This window comes from Mauremys reevesii, linkage group 1 (genome assembly GCF_016161935.1).
Source record: "Mauremys reevesii isolate NIE-2019 linkage group 1, ASM1616193v1, whole genome shotgun sequence".
In the NCBI taxonomy this organism is placed as follows: Eukaryota; Metazoa; Chordata; order Testudines; family Geoemydidae; genus Mauremys; species Mauremys reevesii.
The window spans coordinates 216,090,052-216,104,496 of record NC_052623.1 but is presented as its reverse complement, the minus strand read 5'-3'; the positions used below and the strand labels follow the sequence as shown (position 1 = coordinate 216,104,496).

Here is a 14,445-nt window from a genome sequence, read left to right as displayed (position 1 = left end):
AGGGCTGGAGCCACAGGAGTGGGATGTAGGAAGAGGCTGGTTTATTTCGGGGGGAGCAGGGGGTGAACGACAACAACTGTATCAGGTGGAATATTTACAGCAGTGATATTTAGGTCCAGTGCCATGGGTCTCCATCTTCCTCCCTCCTCATCCCACATCCTCATGCCAAGAAGACAGCAGCTGGCAGGAAGAGTAAGCTGCTGAGTCTGATGGCAGCAGTGACATGCAGCCCTGCAGTGGGCTCTCAACGTCCATTGATTACAGGGGAGGGCACTGGGGGGCAGCAGCTCTAAGCTAGAGGCAGGGAGAAGTGCCTGGACCTAGGAACAGATCGTAGGGTTTGATTTCCACAGAATGAACGGTAGCTATGTGCCATTCCCTTCCCCTGTCAACAAGGAGCAAGAGCAGTGAGTCAGCTGATCTTTCTCTTCTCCCTCCCCCAATCTCTTTAAGGGACTTGAAAAAGATGGGGGTGTCGCTTCCAGGCCACCAGAAGAGGATTCTCTGTAGCATCCAGGGCTTCAAGGAGTGACCAGGCCTCAGGCCCTCAAGCTACCAACATTCCCAAGCCTATTGGGTATCACTTGGAGCCATTCCCATGGCAGTTGTTTCCAAGAAGAGAGACTGAGGTGATCAAAGCAACTAACAGGACAAAAAGAACTCTCCTGCAAAACCTGCCTCCTCTGCTCTGCCTGCTCCATCCATGTGTGTGTCTGCACCGAGGTTGCAGGGTGCTGTACATACACCAGAGCCAGGACACCGTTCTCAGCTCCAACACTTGACATTCTCTGTACGATATTCTGTGCAGCACTGAAATAGCCCCTGCAGCACAGACTGAGGCCTGAGTGGTACAGAGGGGGAAATCTTTAGGGATGCACAGGCACATGGAGTGACGCCCCTGTTGAGAGACAAGAGCTGAAGAGAAGAATCTCTAGGGAACCTACACAGTGGCTGGGGCAACAGAAAGTCCCATCTCTGCTTTCCCCGCTACCACCTTTGTAGCATATGTTCCCCATTGCTGCAACAGTGCATCTGCCTTCCCGATTTGATTGTTATGGTGGAAGCAGGTACAAGAAGCTGCAGAGATCAGGGTAAGGATTCTTCTTAACTTTCTTTGCAGCGAGTATATCTGGCAATAATGCTAAGTAACGATATACTTCTTCCCCCACTATACACCGCCCCCTCCTCCCTGTGAGGGAGGAAAGAGCCTGAAAAAGAAGGAAATAGGGTACCCTGCTCTTGCTCATGTGCGTCCCAGTTTCTTTCATGAGACAGAACCAAGGTTAATGCTGAAGCAAGGCTATTCCCACCCCACCATGTGTGGCCTGTATTTCCCCTTCTCCTGTCACCTGTTTTCTCCTGCAGCCTGTTCCAAACATGCTGCAAGGGGGAGATTGTTCCTGTGTGGAAGAAAATATGGAATTTTAAAGTCTCAGTGCTCAGGGGGAAGGCACGGTGGCCTGTAACTTTTTTTGTAAATAAACTCGTGGCAGAGGTGGGGGCTCTGTAGCTTTCCTTGACTAGTATGTGGGGACTATATGGCGCTTTCCTGCAGTAGTGGCCAGATGCAGGGGGAGCTTTGTAAGGGCCAGCTATGCTGGGCATAGGCTCTCTCTTGCCACACTGCTCAAACCTGAGCTGGCTTATACCTTCTCCTGTTCCCCAACAGGCACTCAACCCTAGGAGTCCCTCACACTGGTGGGGCTGGATTTGCTGCTGTATCTATTAATACTGCGCCACTTTTGTTGGCCCTGGGGATCTCCCAGCTCCAGCCCAAACTGGCTGCCCTGGCACTGTAAGATCTGACAGATATCAGCCATGCAAGCACTCAAGTGAAGCCCATGTAGGCACTCCCAGCTGCTGCTGTGAAAATGACACTCCTGTCAACCCTGCAGCCACACTGCACGAGAGACCCTGTTCAAGGGAGACAGACACCAGAATGTCAAATCCTTCCCAGGAAAACTCCTACCCCCACTGAAGCTCATTTTAATTACAGTAGTGAAAAACAATGCAGGTTGCTGAACAGGAGCCCTTTCCAGACACCATTACTCCTGGCTTTGTGTTTAGCAGACAGTCTTTCCCCTTCCCTCAGATTAGTTCTGCAGCTGATCACAAAAAAAGAAAAGTTATCTGAACTGCATGATATCACACCACATGCTGCTGATCTGCTCACATAAGGCCCCCAGTCCTTATTAGTGCTGCAGGAAATCTGATTGCTCTTGGCAAGGACATGAGGAAGAGGGCTGCTGACCCAGGGTGCTAGTGGCACATGGGCCATGGAGAGAGGAACAAAAGTGCTGTATGCTACAGGAAGAGATGTTGAGAACTCAAGCTAGACTTTTGCCTTCCACGTCCATGCAGAATGAAAGGCAATAAGAGGGTGCAGGCCTCTATCTGGAACAGCCATTGTTAAAGCTTTCATCAGTTTTTATGCAGCAGTGTTAAGTCTTGCTGATTTTCAACTAGGGCAGTTTGACCTTATTGACCTAAAACTAAACATTTGTCTTAATAAACTGGAACATAGCCGGCTGATGAGATAACCTCCTTGATGTAGATTCAGAAATGTGATGCAGTCTGGTTTCTACTCAACACCAAAAGTGGCAGAGTAAACACAGGGACAAATAGTTTATTTGCACAGCAATAGCCACATTTATTCACAATCCCCAAGTTCAGTAACAAATTCCCTGCTACCATCCTCTCTTATGCTGTAATCCTAGTATATATTGGGGTACAATGTCTACACGGTTACATACTATCTTTCCCTAGGACCCTTCCCTCATTCAGTGCACAGGAACAATGGTGCTCAGCCACGGAGGGTATGTCTATGCTACGAAATTAGGTCGAATTTATAGAAGTTAGTTTTTCAGAAATTGTTTTTATACAGTCGATTGTGTGTGTCTCCACAAAAAAATGCTCTAAGTGCATTAAGTGGGCAGACTGCAGCCACAGTACTGAGGCTAGCGTCAACTTCTGGGGCATTGCACTGTGGGTAGCTATCCCATAGTTCACGCAGTCTCTGCCGCCCATTGGAATTCTGGGTTGAGATCCCAATGCCTAATGGGGCAAAAACAGTGCTGCGGGTGATTCTGGGTACATGTCAGCCCTTCCCACCCACCCCACCCCCCGCCCCGTGAAAGCAACGACAGACAATCATATCACACCTTTTTTCCTGGGTTACCTGTGCAGATGCCATACCACAGCGAGCATGGAGCCCGCACTGCTGACCGTCACCATAAGTCTCCTGGGTGCTGGCAGACGTGGGACTGTTGCTACACAGCAGCAGCTCATTGCTTTTTAGCAGCAGATGGGGCATTATGACTGGTAGCTATTATCATTGTACTCCTGGGTATTCTTTTAGCTGATCTCAATGAGGTCAGTCAGGGGCACCTGGGCAGATATGGGAGTGACTCAGCCAGGTCATTCCCATCTTCTGCCAAGCACCCAGGAGATGACCCTGGCTAGTAGTCCTACTACACTGTCTTCTGGCAACCAGCCAGAAGATGATGATGTCTAGCAGTTGTAACACAGCATCTTCTGCTGAGCACCCAGGAGATTACAATGACTAGCAGTCAAACTGAACTGTCTACTGCCAGCCTAAAGATGTAAAAGATAGATGAAGCTGATCAAAACAAGAAATAGACCTGATTGGTTATGTATTCATTTGCTTCCTCCCTCCCTCCGTGAAATCAAGGGCCTAACCCCAGGGTTTTGAGTTCAATCCTTGAGGGGGCCAGTCTGTGTGATCGTTGTTTGTGTTTCTCCTTGATGCAAAGCCACCCCCTTTGTGGATTTTAAGTCCCTGTAAGCCATGTCATCAGTCGCCCCTCCCTCCGTCAGAGCAGACAATCATTTCGCACCTTTTTTCAGCCCAGACACCATAGCACTGGGATCATGGAGTCTGCTCAGATCACCGCGGCAATTATGAGCACTGTAAAGACCATGCACATTATCCTCGAGTATATGCAGAACCAGAACCTGCCAAAGCAAAAACAGGTGAGGAGGCAACAGCAGCACGGTGACGAGAGTGATGAAGACATAGACTTCTCACAAAGTACAGGCCCCAGCAATGTGCACATCATGGTGTTAATGGGGCAGGTTCATGCTGTGGAACGCCAATTCTGGGCCCGGGAAACAAGCACAGACTGGTGGGACCACATAGTGTTACGGGTCTGGGATGATTCCCAGTGGCTGTGAAACTTTCGCATGCGTAAGTTCATGGAACTTTGTGACTTGCTTTCCCCGTCCTGAAGCACCAAAATACCAAGATGAGAGCAGCCCTCACAGTTCACAAGTGAGTGGCAATAGCCGTCTGGAAGCTTGCAATGCCAGACAGCTACCAGTCAGTCAGGCATCAGTTTGGAGTGGGCAAATCTGCTGTGGGGGGCTGCTGTGATCCAAGTAGTCAACGCAATCAAAGAGCTGCTGCTATCAAGGGTAGTGACTCTGGGAAAATGTGCAGGTTATAGCTTTGATGCAATGGGATTCCCTAACTGGTGGGGCAATAGGCAGAACCCATATCCCTATCTTGGCACCGGAGCACCCAGCCAGTGTGTAATAAACCAAAAGGGGTACTTTTCAATGCTGCTGCAAGCACTGGTAGATTACAAGAAACATTTCACCAACATCAATGTAGGATGGCCAGGAAAGGTACATGACATTGCGTCTTCAGGAACTCTGCTCTGTTTCAAAAGCTACAGGAAGGGACTTTCTTCGCAGACCACAAAATAAGCATTGGGGGTGTTGAAATGCCTATAGTTATTCTTGGGGACCCAGCCTACCCCTTAATGCCATGGCTCATGAAGCCATATCCAGGCAGCCTGGACAGTAGTCAGGAGCAGTTCAGCTATAGCCTGAGCAAGTGCAGAATGGTGGTAGAATGTGCATTTGGACGTTTAAAAGCACACTGGTGCAGTTTACCAACTCGGACAGACCTCAGCAAAACCGACACTCCCATTGTTGTTATTGCTTGCTGTGCGCGCCCCAATATCAGAGAGAGTAAGGGGGAGAGGTTTGTGGCAGGGTGGGAGGTTGAGGCAAATCACCTGGCTGCTGATTACGTGTAGCCAAACACCAGGGCTGTTAGAGTACAGGAGGGCACCATGCACATTAGAGAAGCTTTGAAAACCAGTTTCATGACTGGGCAGGCTACAGTGTGAAAGTTCTGTTTGTTTCTCCTTGATGAACCCCGTTCCTTGGTTCACTCTACTGCTCTGTAAGCTAGCCACCTTCCCCTCCCCGCTTCAGTCAGCACTTGCAGAGGCAGTGAAGTAATTATTGCTTCACGTTCATGCATTCTTTATTAATTAATCACACAAATAGGGGGATAACTGCTAAGGTAGCCCAGGAGGGGTGGGGGAATGAGGAAAGCACCAGGTTGGGTGGGGGAGGAGGGAAGGACGGAAGGACAGACAAGGCCACACTGCACTTAAAACCTTTGAAACTTACTGAAGTTTTAAAGACCAGCTTTCTGTTGCTTAGGCAATCCTCGGGTGGAGTGGTTGGGTAGCCGGAAGCCCCCCCACCGCATTCTTGGGCATCTGGATGAGGAGGCTATGGAGCTTGGGGAGGAGGGCTGTTGGTTACACAGGGGCTGCAGCAGCAGTCTGTGCTCCTGCTGCCTTTCCTGAAGCTCAACCATACACTGGAGCATATGAGTTTGATCTTCCAGCAGCCTGAGCATTGACTCTTGCCTTCTGTCAGCAAGCTAACGCTGCCTATCATCTTCAGCCCACCACTTACTCTCTTCAGCCCGCCACCTCTCCTCGCATTCATATTGTGCTTTCCTGCACTCTGACATTGTCTACCGCCACGCATTCTGCTGTGCTCTGTCAATGGGGGGAGGACAGCAGCTCAGAGAACATTTCATCCCGAGTGCGTTTTTTTTGCCTTCTAATTTTTGCTAGCCTCTGCGAAGGACAAACATTTGTAGCTGGTAGAGGAAAAGGGAGAGTGGTAGTTAAAAAGACACTTTAGAGAACACTGGATACACTCTTTCACGTTAAACCTTGCTGTTCACATTACACAGCACATATGCTTTCGTTACAAGGTCACATTTTGCCTCTTGTATTGAGGGCCTGCTGGTTTAGTGAGAGAGATCACTCACACTTCACCTCTCTTCCCCTCCCCTCCAATGTGGCTAACAGCAGGGAACATTTCTATTCAGCCACAGCCAAACAGGAACGGGCACCTCTGAATGTCCCCTTAATAAAAGCACCCTATTTCAACCAGTGGTGATGAATGTCGTCACTCTCCTGAGGATAACACAGTAAGACAAAACAGATGTTGTTTGAATGCCAGCGAACACCGGAACCATACGCTGCCAGGCTTGGTTATGCAATGATTCCCGACTATATGCTACTGGCCTGGCGTGGTAAAGTGTCCTACCATGGCGGACGGAATTAAGTGCCCTCCCCAGAAACCTTTTGCAAAAAGTCTTTGGGAGTACATCCAGGAGAGCTTTATGGATGTCTCTGGAGGATTTCCAATCCATCCCCCTACACATTAACAGACTTTTCCAATAGCTGTACTGGACGTGAATGCCAGGGTAAAGTAAACACACTTGCTTTTAAACCATGTGTAATATTTACAAAAGGTACACTCACCAGAGGTCCCTTCTCCACCTACAGGGTCTGGGAGCAGGCCTTGGGTGGGTTCGGCGGTTACTGGCTCCAGGTCCAGGGTGAGAAATGCATCTCGGCTGTTGGGGAAACCGGTTTCCCTGCTTCCTTGCTCTGAGCTATCATCTTCCTCGTCCCCAAAACCCGCTTCCGTATTGCGTGATTTTCCACTGAGAGTCAAAGCACAGGGTTGGGCTAGTGGTGGCTGCACCCCCTAGCATGGCATGCAGCTCAAAGATGCGGCATGTTCGGGGCTCTGATCCGGAGCAGCCATTTGCCTCTGTTTTTTTGGTAGGCTTGCCTCAGCTCCTTAATTTTCATGCAGCACTGCTGTGCATCCCTGTTATGGCCTCTGTCCTTCATGCCCTTTGAGACTTTCTAAAATTTTGGCATTTCGTTTACTGGAACGGAGTTCAGCTGGCATGGATTTGTCTTCCTATATGGCAAGCAGATCGCGTACCTCCCGTTCGGTCCATGCTGGAGCTCTTTTGCTATCCTGTGACTTCATCATGGTCACTTCTGCTAATGAGATCTGCACTCACCTGCACCGTGCCACACTGGCCAAACAGGAAGTGAGATTCAAAAGTTCACGGGCCTTTTCCTGTCTACCTGGCCAGTGCATCTGAGTTGAGAGCGCTGTCCAGAGCGGTCACAATGGAGCACTCTGGGATAGCTCCCGGAGGCCAATACCTTCAACTTGCATCCACGCTACCTCAAATTCGATCCGGCAAGACCGATTTCAGCGCTAATTCCCTTGGAGGTGGAGTAAAGAAATCGATTTAAAGAGCCCTTTAAGTAAAAAAAAAAAAAAAACAAGCGGGGGGGGGGGGCTTCATCGTGTGGACAGGTCCAGGCTTAAATTGAGGTAACTGCTAAATTCAACCTAAAATCGTAGTGTAGACTAGGCCTCAGGCAGCTATCCAATATATTTTATTGACTGCAGGAACAAATACTCGTTTCCTCATGGGCTTCTTCAACAATGTCAGAGAGCCTCCCACACAACTGAATGTAACTTCCCAACATCTGAGAGATGGAGATAAGATAGCTGAGGAACTAACACAGGCACAGAGACAAAGACAAAGTTGTGTATGACCACTATTTTAAGTCCCATTTGATGCACCGACCATCCTCAGCTCCCACTGTCTCCAACTTTACTTGAGAGCATTCTGCACTTTTGAGAAGTCAGCTTATAGGTGTTTCATAGTGGGCCTCCAGAAAATGAGGAGCATACAATTACCAATCTTGCAAAACCTCTGGTTTAAGTGATTTGCCCAGCAGCAGCTTGAAGTCTATGTCAGACACAGAACAACTGCCTAGTTTCCAATCCAGGGGCTTAAACACAAAGCCATCTTTTTTCATGCAATCTCCTCCCTGATTCTCTACACATCTTCCAACATGATAGGCATCCCACAAGCAACGCTTCTTCAGCCACTATCTATCCATTATAATGGATTGGGGAGGGAGAGAAAGAAGGATGTAATGGGATCATGAGCTTGTGCAATTCCTCAGTTGCCTCCAGCTGTAGAGTGAAGAATATTTGTCTGCCCCTTGGGTAAGGACATGTAGCCTTGTTTAGCCACAAGGGTTATGAAGTATACAGAAATATTAACACCAGGTAGTAGAAAAGGCTATACGTGAGGCCCTGTTCCATTGACTTCAAGCCTAGTGCATCTTCCCCTAAACAAAAGGGTACTGAGAGCCTATGCACTTGGAACATTCTGCAAATTAAGGAACACCTGTAGAGTAAGTTGCATTGAGCTTGGGCAAATGGTGAGATGGTTAGAGGCACAGATAACTTGGCAAGTCACAGGTACAACAAAAGACAACTTCTCTCAACATGACAGGCCAGTTTTTTAATTCCTACTCTAACCTATGGAGGTGTTACCGCTGATTTTGTTTTACACACATTGCCAAAGTTACCTTCTCCCTACCCCTGATCCAGAAAAGCTTGAACTGCTTGTGCTCTGACAAAACAAAAACAAAAAAAATCTCAAAGCCCAAGCATGAGAAATTTCAGGCTGAAAGAGTTGGGTAGTTTTTAGTAATTGAAAAACAGGGTTTATAATGGAAAGCGTTAGACAACCTGAAACTATAGGCAGCGCTGTGCACTCCACCTACAAATTTTTATTAAACTGAGGAAGATAGTCAAGAAATGAAACCCTTTCTTTTGAGAATTCCCCTCACCTACCAAAATGTTCATGAGAAAGAAAAATTCTCTACCCAAATTCTATTTAAAGGTCACCAACAGGTTTCCAATAGATCAGTTCAAATTGGCTGAAAATAGTGGTGAGGTTTTTTATCTTTTAAAACACAGGAGAGCAAGCTTCCCATAAGCCATTTTCAAACTTATGGAGCAGAAAGATAAGACGGTTACTCACCTGTAGTAACTGTTGTTCTTCGAGATGTGTTGCTCCAATCCAGTTAGGTGTGCGCGCCGCGCGTGCACGGCATCTCGGAACTTTTTTCCCTAGCAACACCGGCGGGCCGGCTGGCGCCCCCTGGAGTGGCGCCGCTATGGCGCTAAATATATACCCCAGCCGGCCCGTCCGCTCCTCAGTTCCTTCTTGCCGGCTACTCCGACAGTGGGGAAGGAGGGCGGGTCTGGAATGGATTGGAGCAACACATCTCGAAGAACAACAGTTACTACAGGTGAGTAACCGTCTTTTCTTCTTCGAGTGATTGCTCCAATGCATTCCAGTTAGGTGATTCCCAAGCCTTACCTAGGCGGTGGGGTCGGAGTGAGACGTGGCGGAGTGTAATACCGCGGAGCCGAAGGCTGCGTCGTCTCGAGACTGCTGCACCAACGCGTAATGGGAGGCAAAGGTGTGGACCGAAGACCAGGTGGCCGCTCGACAGATGTCCTGGATCGGAACGTTGGCCAGGAAGGCAACAGATGAGGCGTGCGCCCTCGTCGAGTGTGCAGTGATGCGACCTGGTGGTAGGCGAGCCAGCTCATAGCAGGTCCTGATACACGCAGTGACCCAGGAGGAAATCCGTTGAGAGGATATCGGCTCCCCCTTCATGCGGTCGGCAACCGCTACAAACAGCTGGGGCGAACGCCGGAAGGGCTTCGTCCGCTCGATGTAGAAAGCGAGCGCTCTGCGGACGTCGAGGGTATGCAGCTGCTGCTCCCGAGGCGAGGCATGTGGCTTCGGGTAGAACACCGGGAGGAAGATCTCCTGGTTGAGGTGGAAAGCTGACACTACCTTTGGTAGGAAGGCCGGATGAGGGCGAAGCTGCACCTTGTCCCTATGGAAGACCGTGTATAGCGGGTCGACCGTAAGAGCGCGAAGCTCAGAGACTCGTCTCGCTGATGAAATGGCGACGAGGAAGGCCGTCTTCCAAGAGAGGTAGAGCAGGGAGCACGTGGCTAAGGGCTCAAACGGAGGACCCATCAACTTGGCCAAGACGAGATTTAAGTCCCAGGTCGGGGCCGGGCGCCGCACCGGCGGATACAAGCAGTCCAAGCCTTTGAGAAAGCGGGAAACCATCGGGTTCGAGAAGATGGACCGCCCCTCCACGGAGGGAAGGAAGGCAGATACCGCTGCCAGGTGGACTCTCAAGGATGAGACCGCCAGATCTTGCTCCTTAAGGTGCCAAAGGTAGTCCAGGACGGTAGGGACCGTGACCAGAAATGGATTAAGACCTCGATGATCACACCAGAGTGCAAATCTCTTCCACTTCGCTAGGTAAGTGGAGCGAGTGGAAGGCTTCCGGCTCTCGAGCAGGACTTGTTGAACTGCTGTAGAACAGCCCCTCTCCGCGTGGGTCAGCCACTCAGGCACCAAGCTGTAAGATGGAGGGACTGCAGGTTCGGATGGCGGAGTCTGCCGAAGTCCTGGGTGATGAGGTCCGGCCACAACGGGAGGGGGATGGGTTCCCGAACGGAGAGCTCGAGCAGCAGGGTGTACCAGTGCTGCCTCGGCCAGGCCGGCGTGACCAGAATGACGTGAGCTCTGTCCCTCCGAAGCTTCAGGAGCACTCGGTGCACGAGCGGGAACGGAGGGAAGGCGTAGAGGAGACGGTCCGTCCAGGGATACAGGAAGGCGTCCGACAGGGAGCCCGGCGAGCGACCCTGGAACGAGCAAAACAGGTGGCACTTCCTGTTCTCCTTGGAGGCGAATAGGTCGACTTGGGGAAACCCCCACCTCCGGAAGATTGTGTGGGCGACATCTGGACGGAGGGACCACTCGTGGGAGAGGAACGACCTGCTGAGATGGTCGGCCAGCGTGTTCTGCGCTCCCGGAAGAAAGGATGCTTCTAGGCGAATTGAGTGGGTGATACAGAAGTTCCACAGGAGCATCACTTCCTTGCACAGGGGGGAAGAGCAGGCTCCGCCCTGCTTGTTCATGTAGAACATCGCGGTGGTGTTGTCCGTGAACACTGTCGCGCAACGACCCTGAAGGTGGGTGCAGAAGGTGCGACAGGCCAGGCGGATGGCGCGCAGCTCGCGAACATTGATGTGAAGGGTGAGCTCCTGTGCCGACCACTGGCCCTGCGTGTGGAGATCGCCCAGGTGAGCCCCCCAACCGAGTGCTGAGGCGTCCGTGGTCAGAGTGACGGACGGGCGAGGAGGGTGGAACGGAACTCCGGCACACACGACCTCTGGGTTGAGCCACCAGTTGAGGGACTCGAGGGTCGTCCTGGTGACCGTGACCACCATGTCGATGGGGTCTCGATGCGGTCGATACACCGACGCGAGCCAGGACTGGAACGGACGAAGGTGGAGCCTCGCGTACTCGGTGACATACGTACACGAAGCCATGTGGCCCAGGAGACGGAGGCAAGAGCGCACCGTCGTGGTAGGAAAGGCGGCGAGGTCCCGGATGATGGAGACCATCGTCTGATGCCGAGAGCAAGGGAGACAGGCTCTGGCCACTGTGGAGTCGAGAACCGCTCCGATGAACTCTAGCCGCTGTGTAGGAACCAAAGTGGACTTCTCGGTATTGATGAGAAAACCGAGGCGATGGAACAGAGACATGATTTCCGACATCTGATCCATCACCAGCTGCCGGGACTGGCCACGGACCAGCCAGTCGTCGAGATACGGGTACACATGCATCTGACGACGTCGGAGGGCTGCGGCAATGACCGCCATGCATTTGGTAAACACCCGCGGGGCGGTGGACAGCCCGAACGGCAGGACTGCGAACTGGTAGCGAGTGTCGTTGATCACAAACCAGAGGAAACGACGATGGGGAGGATATATTGCGACATGGAAGTACGCATCCTTCATGTCGAGGGCGGCAAACCAGTCTCCCGGATCCAGAGAGGGAATGATGGTCCCCAGGGTGACCATACGAAACTTGGGCTTGAGCAGGTATTTGTTCAGCTCGCAAAGGTCCAGGATAGGACGCAGCCCGCCTTTCGCCTTGGGGATGAGAAAGTAACGGGAGTAGAATCCCCTGCCCCGTCTGTCCTGAGGCACTACTTCTATGGCACCCACGCTCAACAGAGTCTGAACCTCCTGTAAGAGGACTTGCTCGTGAGAGGGGTCCCTGAAGAGGGACAGGGAGGGTGGGTGGGAAGGCGGGGGCGAAACAAATTGCAGGCGGTATCCCGACTGGACTGTGTGGAGCACCCAGCTGTCCGATGTTAATCGGGACCACGCCGAAAAGAAATGGGAAAGGCGGTTGTAAAACAGAGGGGAAGGATCCGGCAGGGAGAGAGTGATGGGCCGTCCTCGAGCGTCCCATCAAAAGGCCTGCTTTGCCCCCTGAGGGGCCTTCGAAGTGGCCTGGCCCTGGTTGCGTCGGTTGCCGGATGGACGACGGCGATTTTGGGCCGGACGTCGGCTGTTATACGGGCAATACCGAGACTGGTAGGCCGGTCGAGAGGGCTGCGGACGGAACGGCCTACGCTGCGTTGCTGGCGTATGCATGCCCAATGTACGAATTGCGATACGGCCGTCCTTTAATGTTTGGATCCTAGAATCCGTTTTTTCGGAGAACAGCCCCTTCGTATCAAAGGGAAGGTCCTGCAACGTGTATTGGACTTCCGGCAGCAGGGTGGAAGACTGCAGCCAGGCAATACGCCTCATCGTGACCCCCGAGGCTAGGGTCCGCGCCCCCGAGTCCGCAGCGTCAAGGGCAGCTGAGATGGAGGATCTAGACGCCCTCCTTCCCTCCTCCAACATGGCCGTGAACTCCGGACGGGAGGCCGACGGCAGGAGCTCGGTAAATTTCGCCAGGGACGTCAGAATGTCGAAGGCGTACCTGGCAAGGAGGACCATTTGGTTGGCAATCCTCATTTGCAGGCCCCCTGCCGAATAGACCTTTCGGCCTAGCAGGTCCATACGCCTCGCGTCCTTCGACTTGGGCGCCGAAGCCGGTTGACCGTGTCGCTCCCTGTCATTAACCGACTGTACTACCAGAGAGTCTGGGGTCGGATGCATGTACAAGTATTCATAGCCCGTGGGAGGGACAGAGTACTTCCGCTCAACCCCGCGGGCTGTAGGGGGCACGGACGCTGGTGTCTGCCAGATCGTGGTGGCATTTTTCTGCACCGTCCGTACAAACGGAAGTGCCACCCGAACCGGCATGTCAGACTCGACCACATTGGTGATCGGGTCCTCATCCTCGCGCACCTCCTCTATGGGCAAGGCCATCGCAGTCGCCACCCGACGAAGGAGGTCTTGGTGAGCCCGCACGTCAATGGGGGGAGGCTCCTTAGCCGCTGCCCCGGCCACCGCCTCATCAGGCGAGGATGAAGAGGACAATCCCTGGACGGCTGTTTCCGAAGGCGGTTCCGCCACCTGCCCGTCGGAGGGTGCGGGCTGCGCGTGGCCCTGGGACTCTGATGGAACTGCGTCCGCCGCCGGTGGCGAAGGGGCCGGTTTGGACACCGTCGCCTCCGGGACTCTGCGCTCCGACGCGGGGGGCCGTGGTGGAAAAGGCGCCCCCTGGGCCTCGTACTGAGCCCATGGAACCCAGAAGCCCCACGGTTGAGTCCCTTGAGGATGGTCTCGTGGGGTGGGCGGCAGGAGTCCGTAAGCGTCCACGCCGGAAGCGACCGACGCGGGTCGAGAAGGCCATGGCGGTGCCCAGGTGGTTGCCGAGTGCGCTGCCGAATGGGTCAATCCGTCCCCGGGTGGCAGAGAAGTGCGAAGCTGCTCCGGGCGGTACCGGGAAGGCGACCGGGAATGGCGTCCGCCATGGTGCCGGGAGCTCGACCGGTGCCGGGAGCTCGACCGGGATTGAGAGCGATGGTGCCACGAACGTCCGCGTGAGTCGCGGTGCCGGGACGGCGATCTACGATGGTGCGGACGCGACAGCGACCGGGATCTCGTGTGGCGTCGGGAGTACGACTGGTACCGCGATGACGAGCGGTACCGGGACTGCGACCGACGAGGTGAGGGCCTATACCGCACGGGCGAGCGGCGCCGAGATCGTGAGCGCCTGGATGGAGACCTGCCACGGGACCGGGACCGGGACCGAGAGCGTCGTCCATGCTGGCCTTCCAGGGACGGTGGCCAGGTCATCCTAGCCGGCTTCCCCGCCGAAACCACGGCCCGCACAGGAGGTGCCGGGGGCCGGAGGCTTGGTGCCTCTATAAGGTGGATCAGGTCCCTTGCAGAGGCAAATGTCTCCGGCGTCGATGGTAGCCGGGGCTCAACCGCGGACGGTACCGGGGAGCGTGGCGGCGCCGGACTCGACGGGCCTTGCGGCGCCGGAGTCAAGGGTTCGGGGCACGGCTTGTGCATGGGCACCATTGGGGCCGCCGGCTGAGTCACCGCTCTGGCAGAGTCCTCCGAGCGGACTTGAGCTAGCGCCTTCGCCAGTCTCTGTTTCTTCTGCGGCGAAAGAGAGCGGTGCCGGGACTTTCCAGC

At 53.2% G+C, this 14,445-nt stretch overlaps 1 protein-coding gene across 3 annotated transcripts in view; it reads left to right on the top strand.

Moving 5' to 3' along the window:
- The window catches only part of EPHA1 (EPH receptor A1), a 74,078-nt gene extending 71,525 nt beyond the window's left edge, over positions 1-2,553 (top strand). The window contains exon 17 of one of the 3 annotated variants that reach the window (XM_039495767.1): positions 454-2,553. In XM_039495767.1, coding sequence (XP_039351701.1) covers positions 454-532 — 79 coding nt within the window. In that variant the 3' untranslated portion in view covers positions 533-2,553. The remainder of the gene's footprint in view (positions 1-453) is intronic. The other 2 variants (XM_039495757.1, XM_039495777.1) reach the window with 2 other exon arrangements.
- The last annotated feature ends 11,892 nt before the right edge of the window (positions 2,554-14,445 follow it).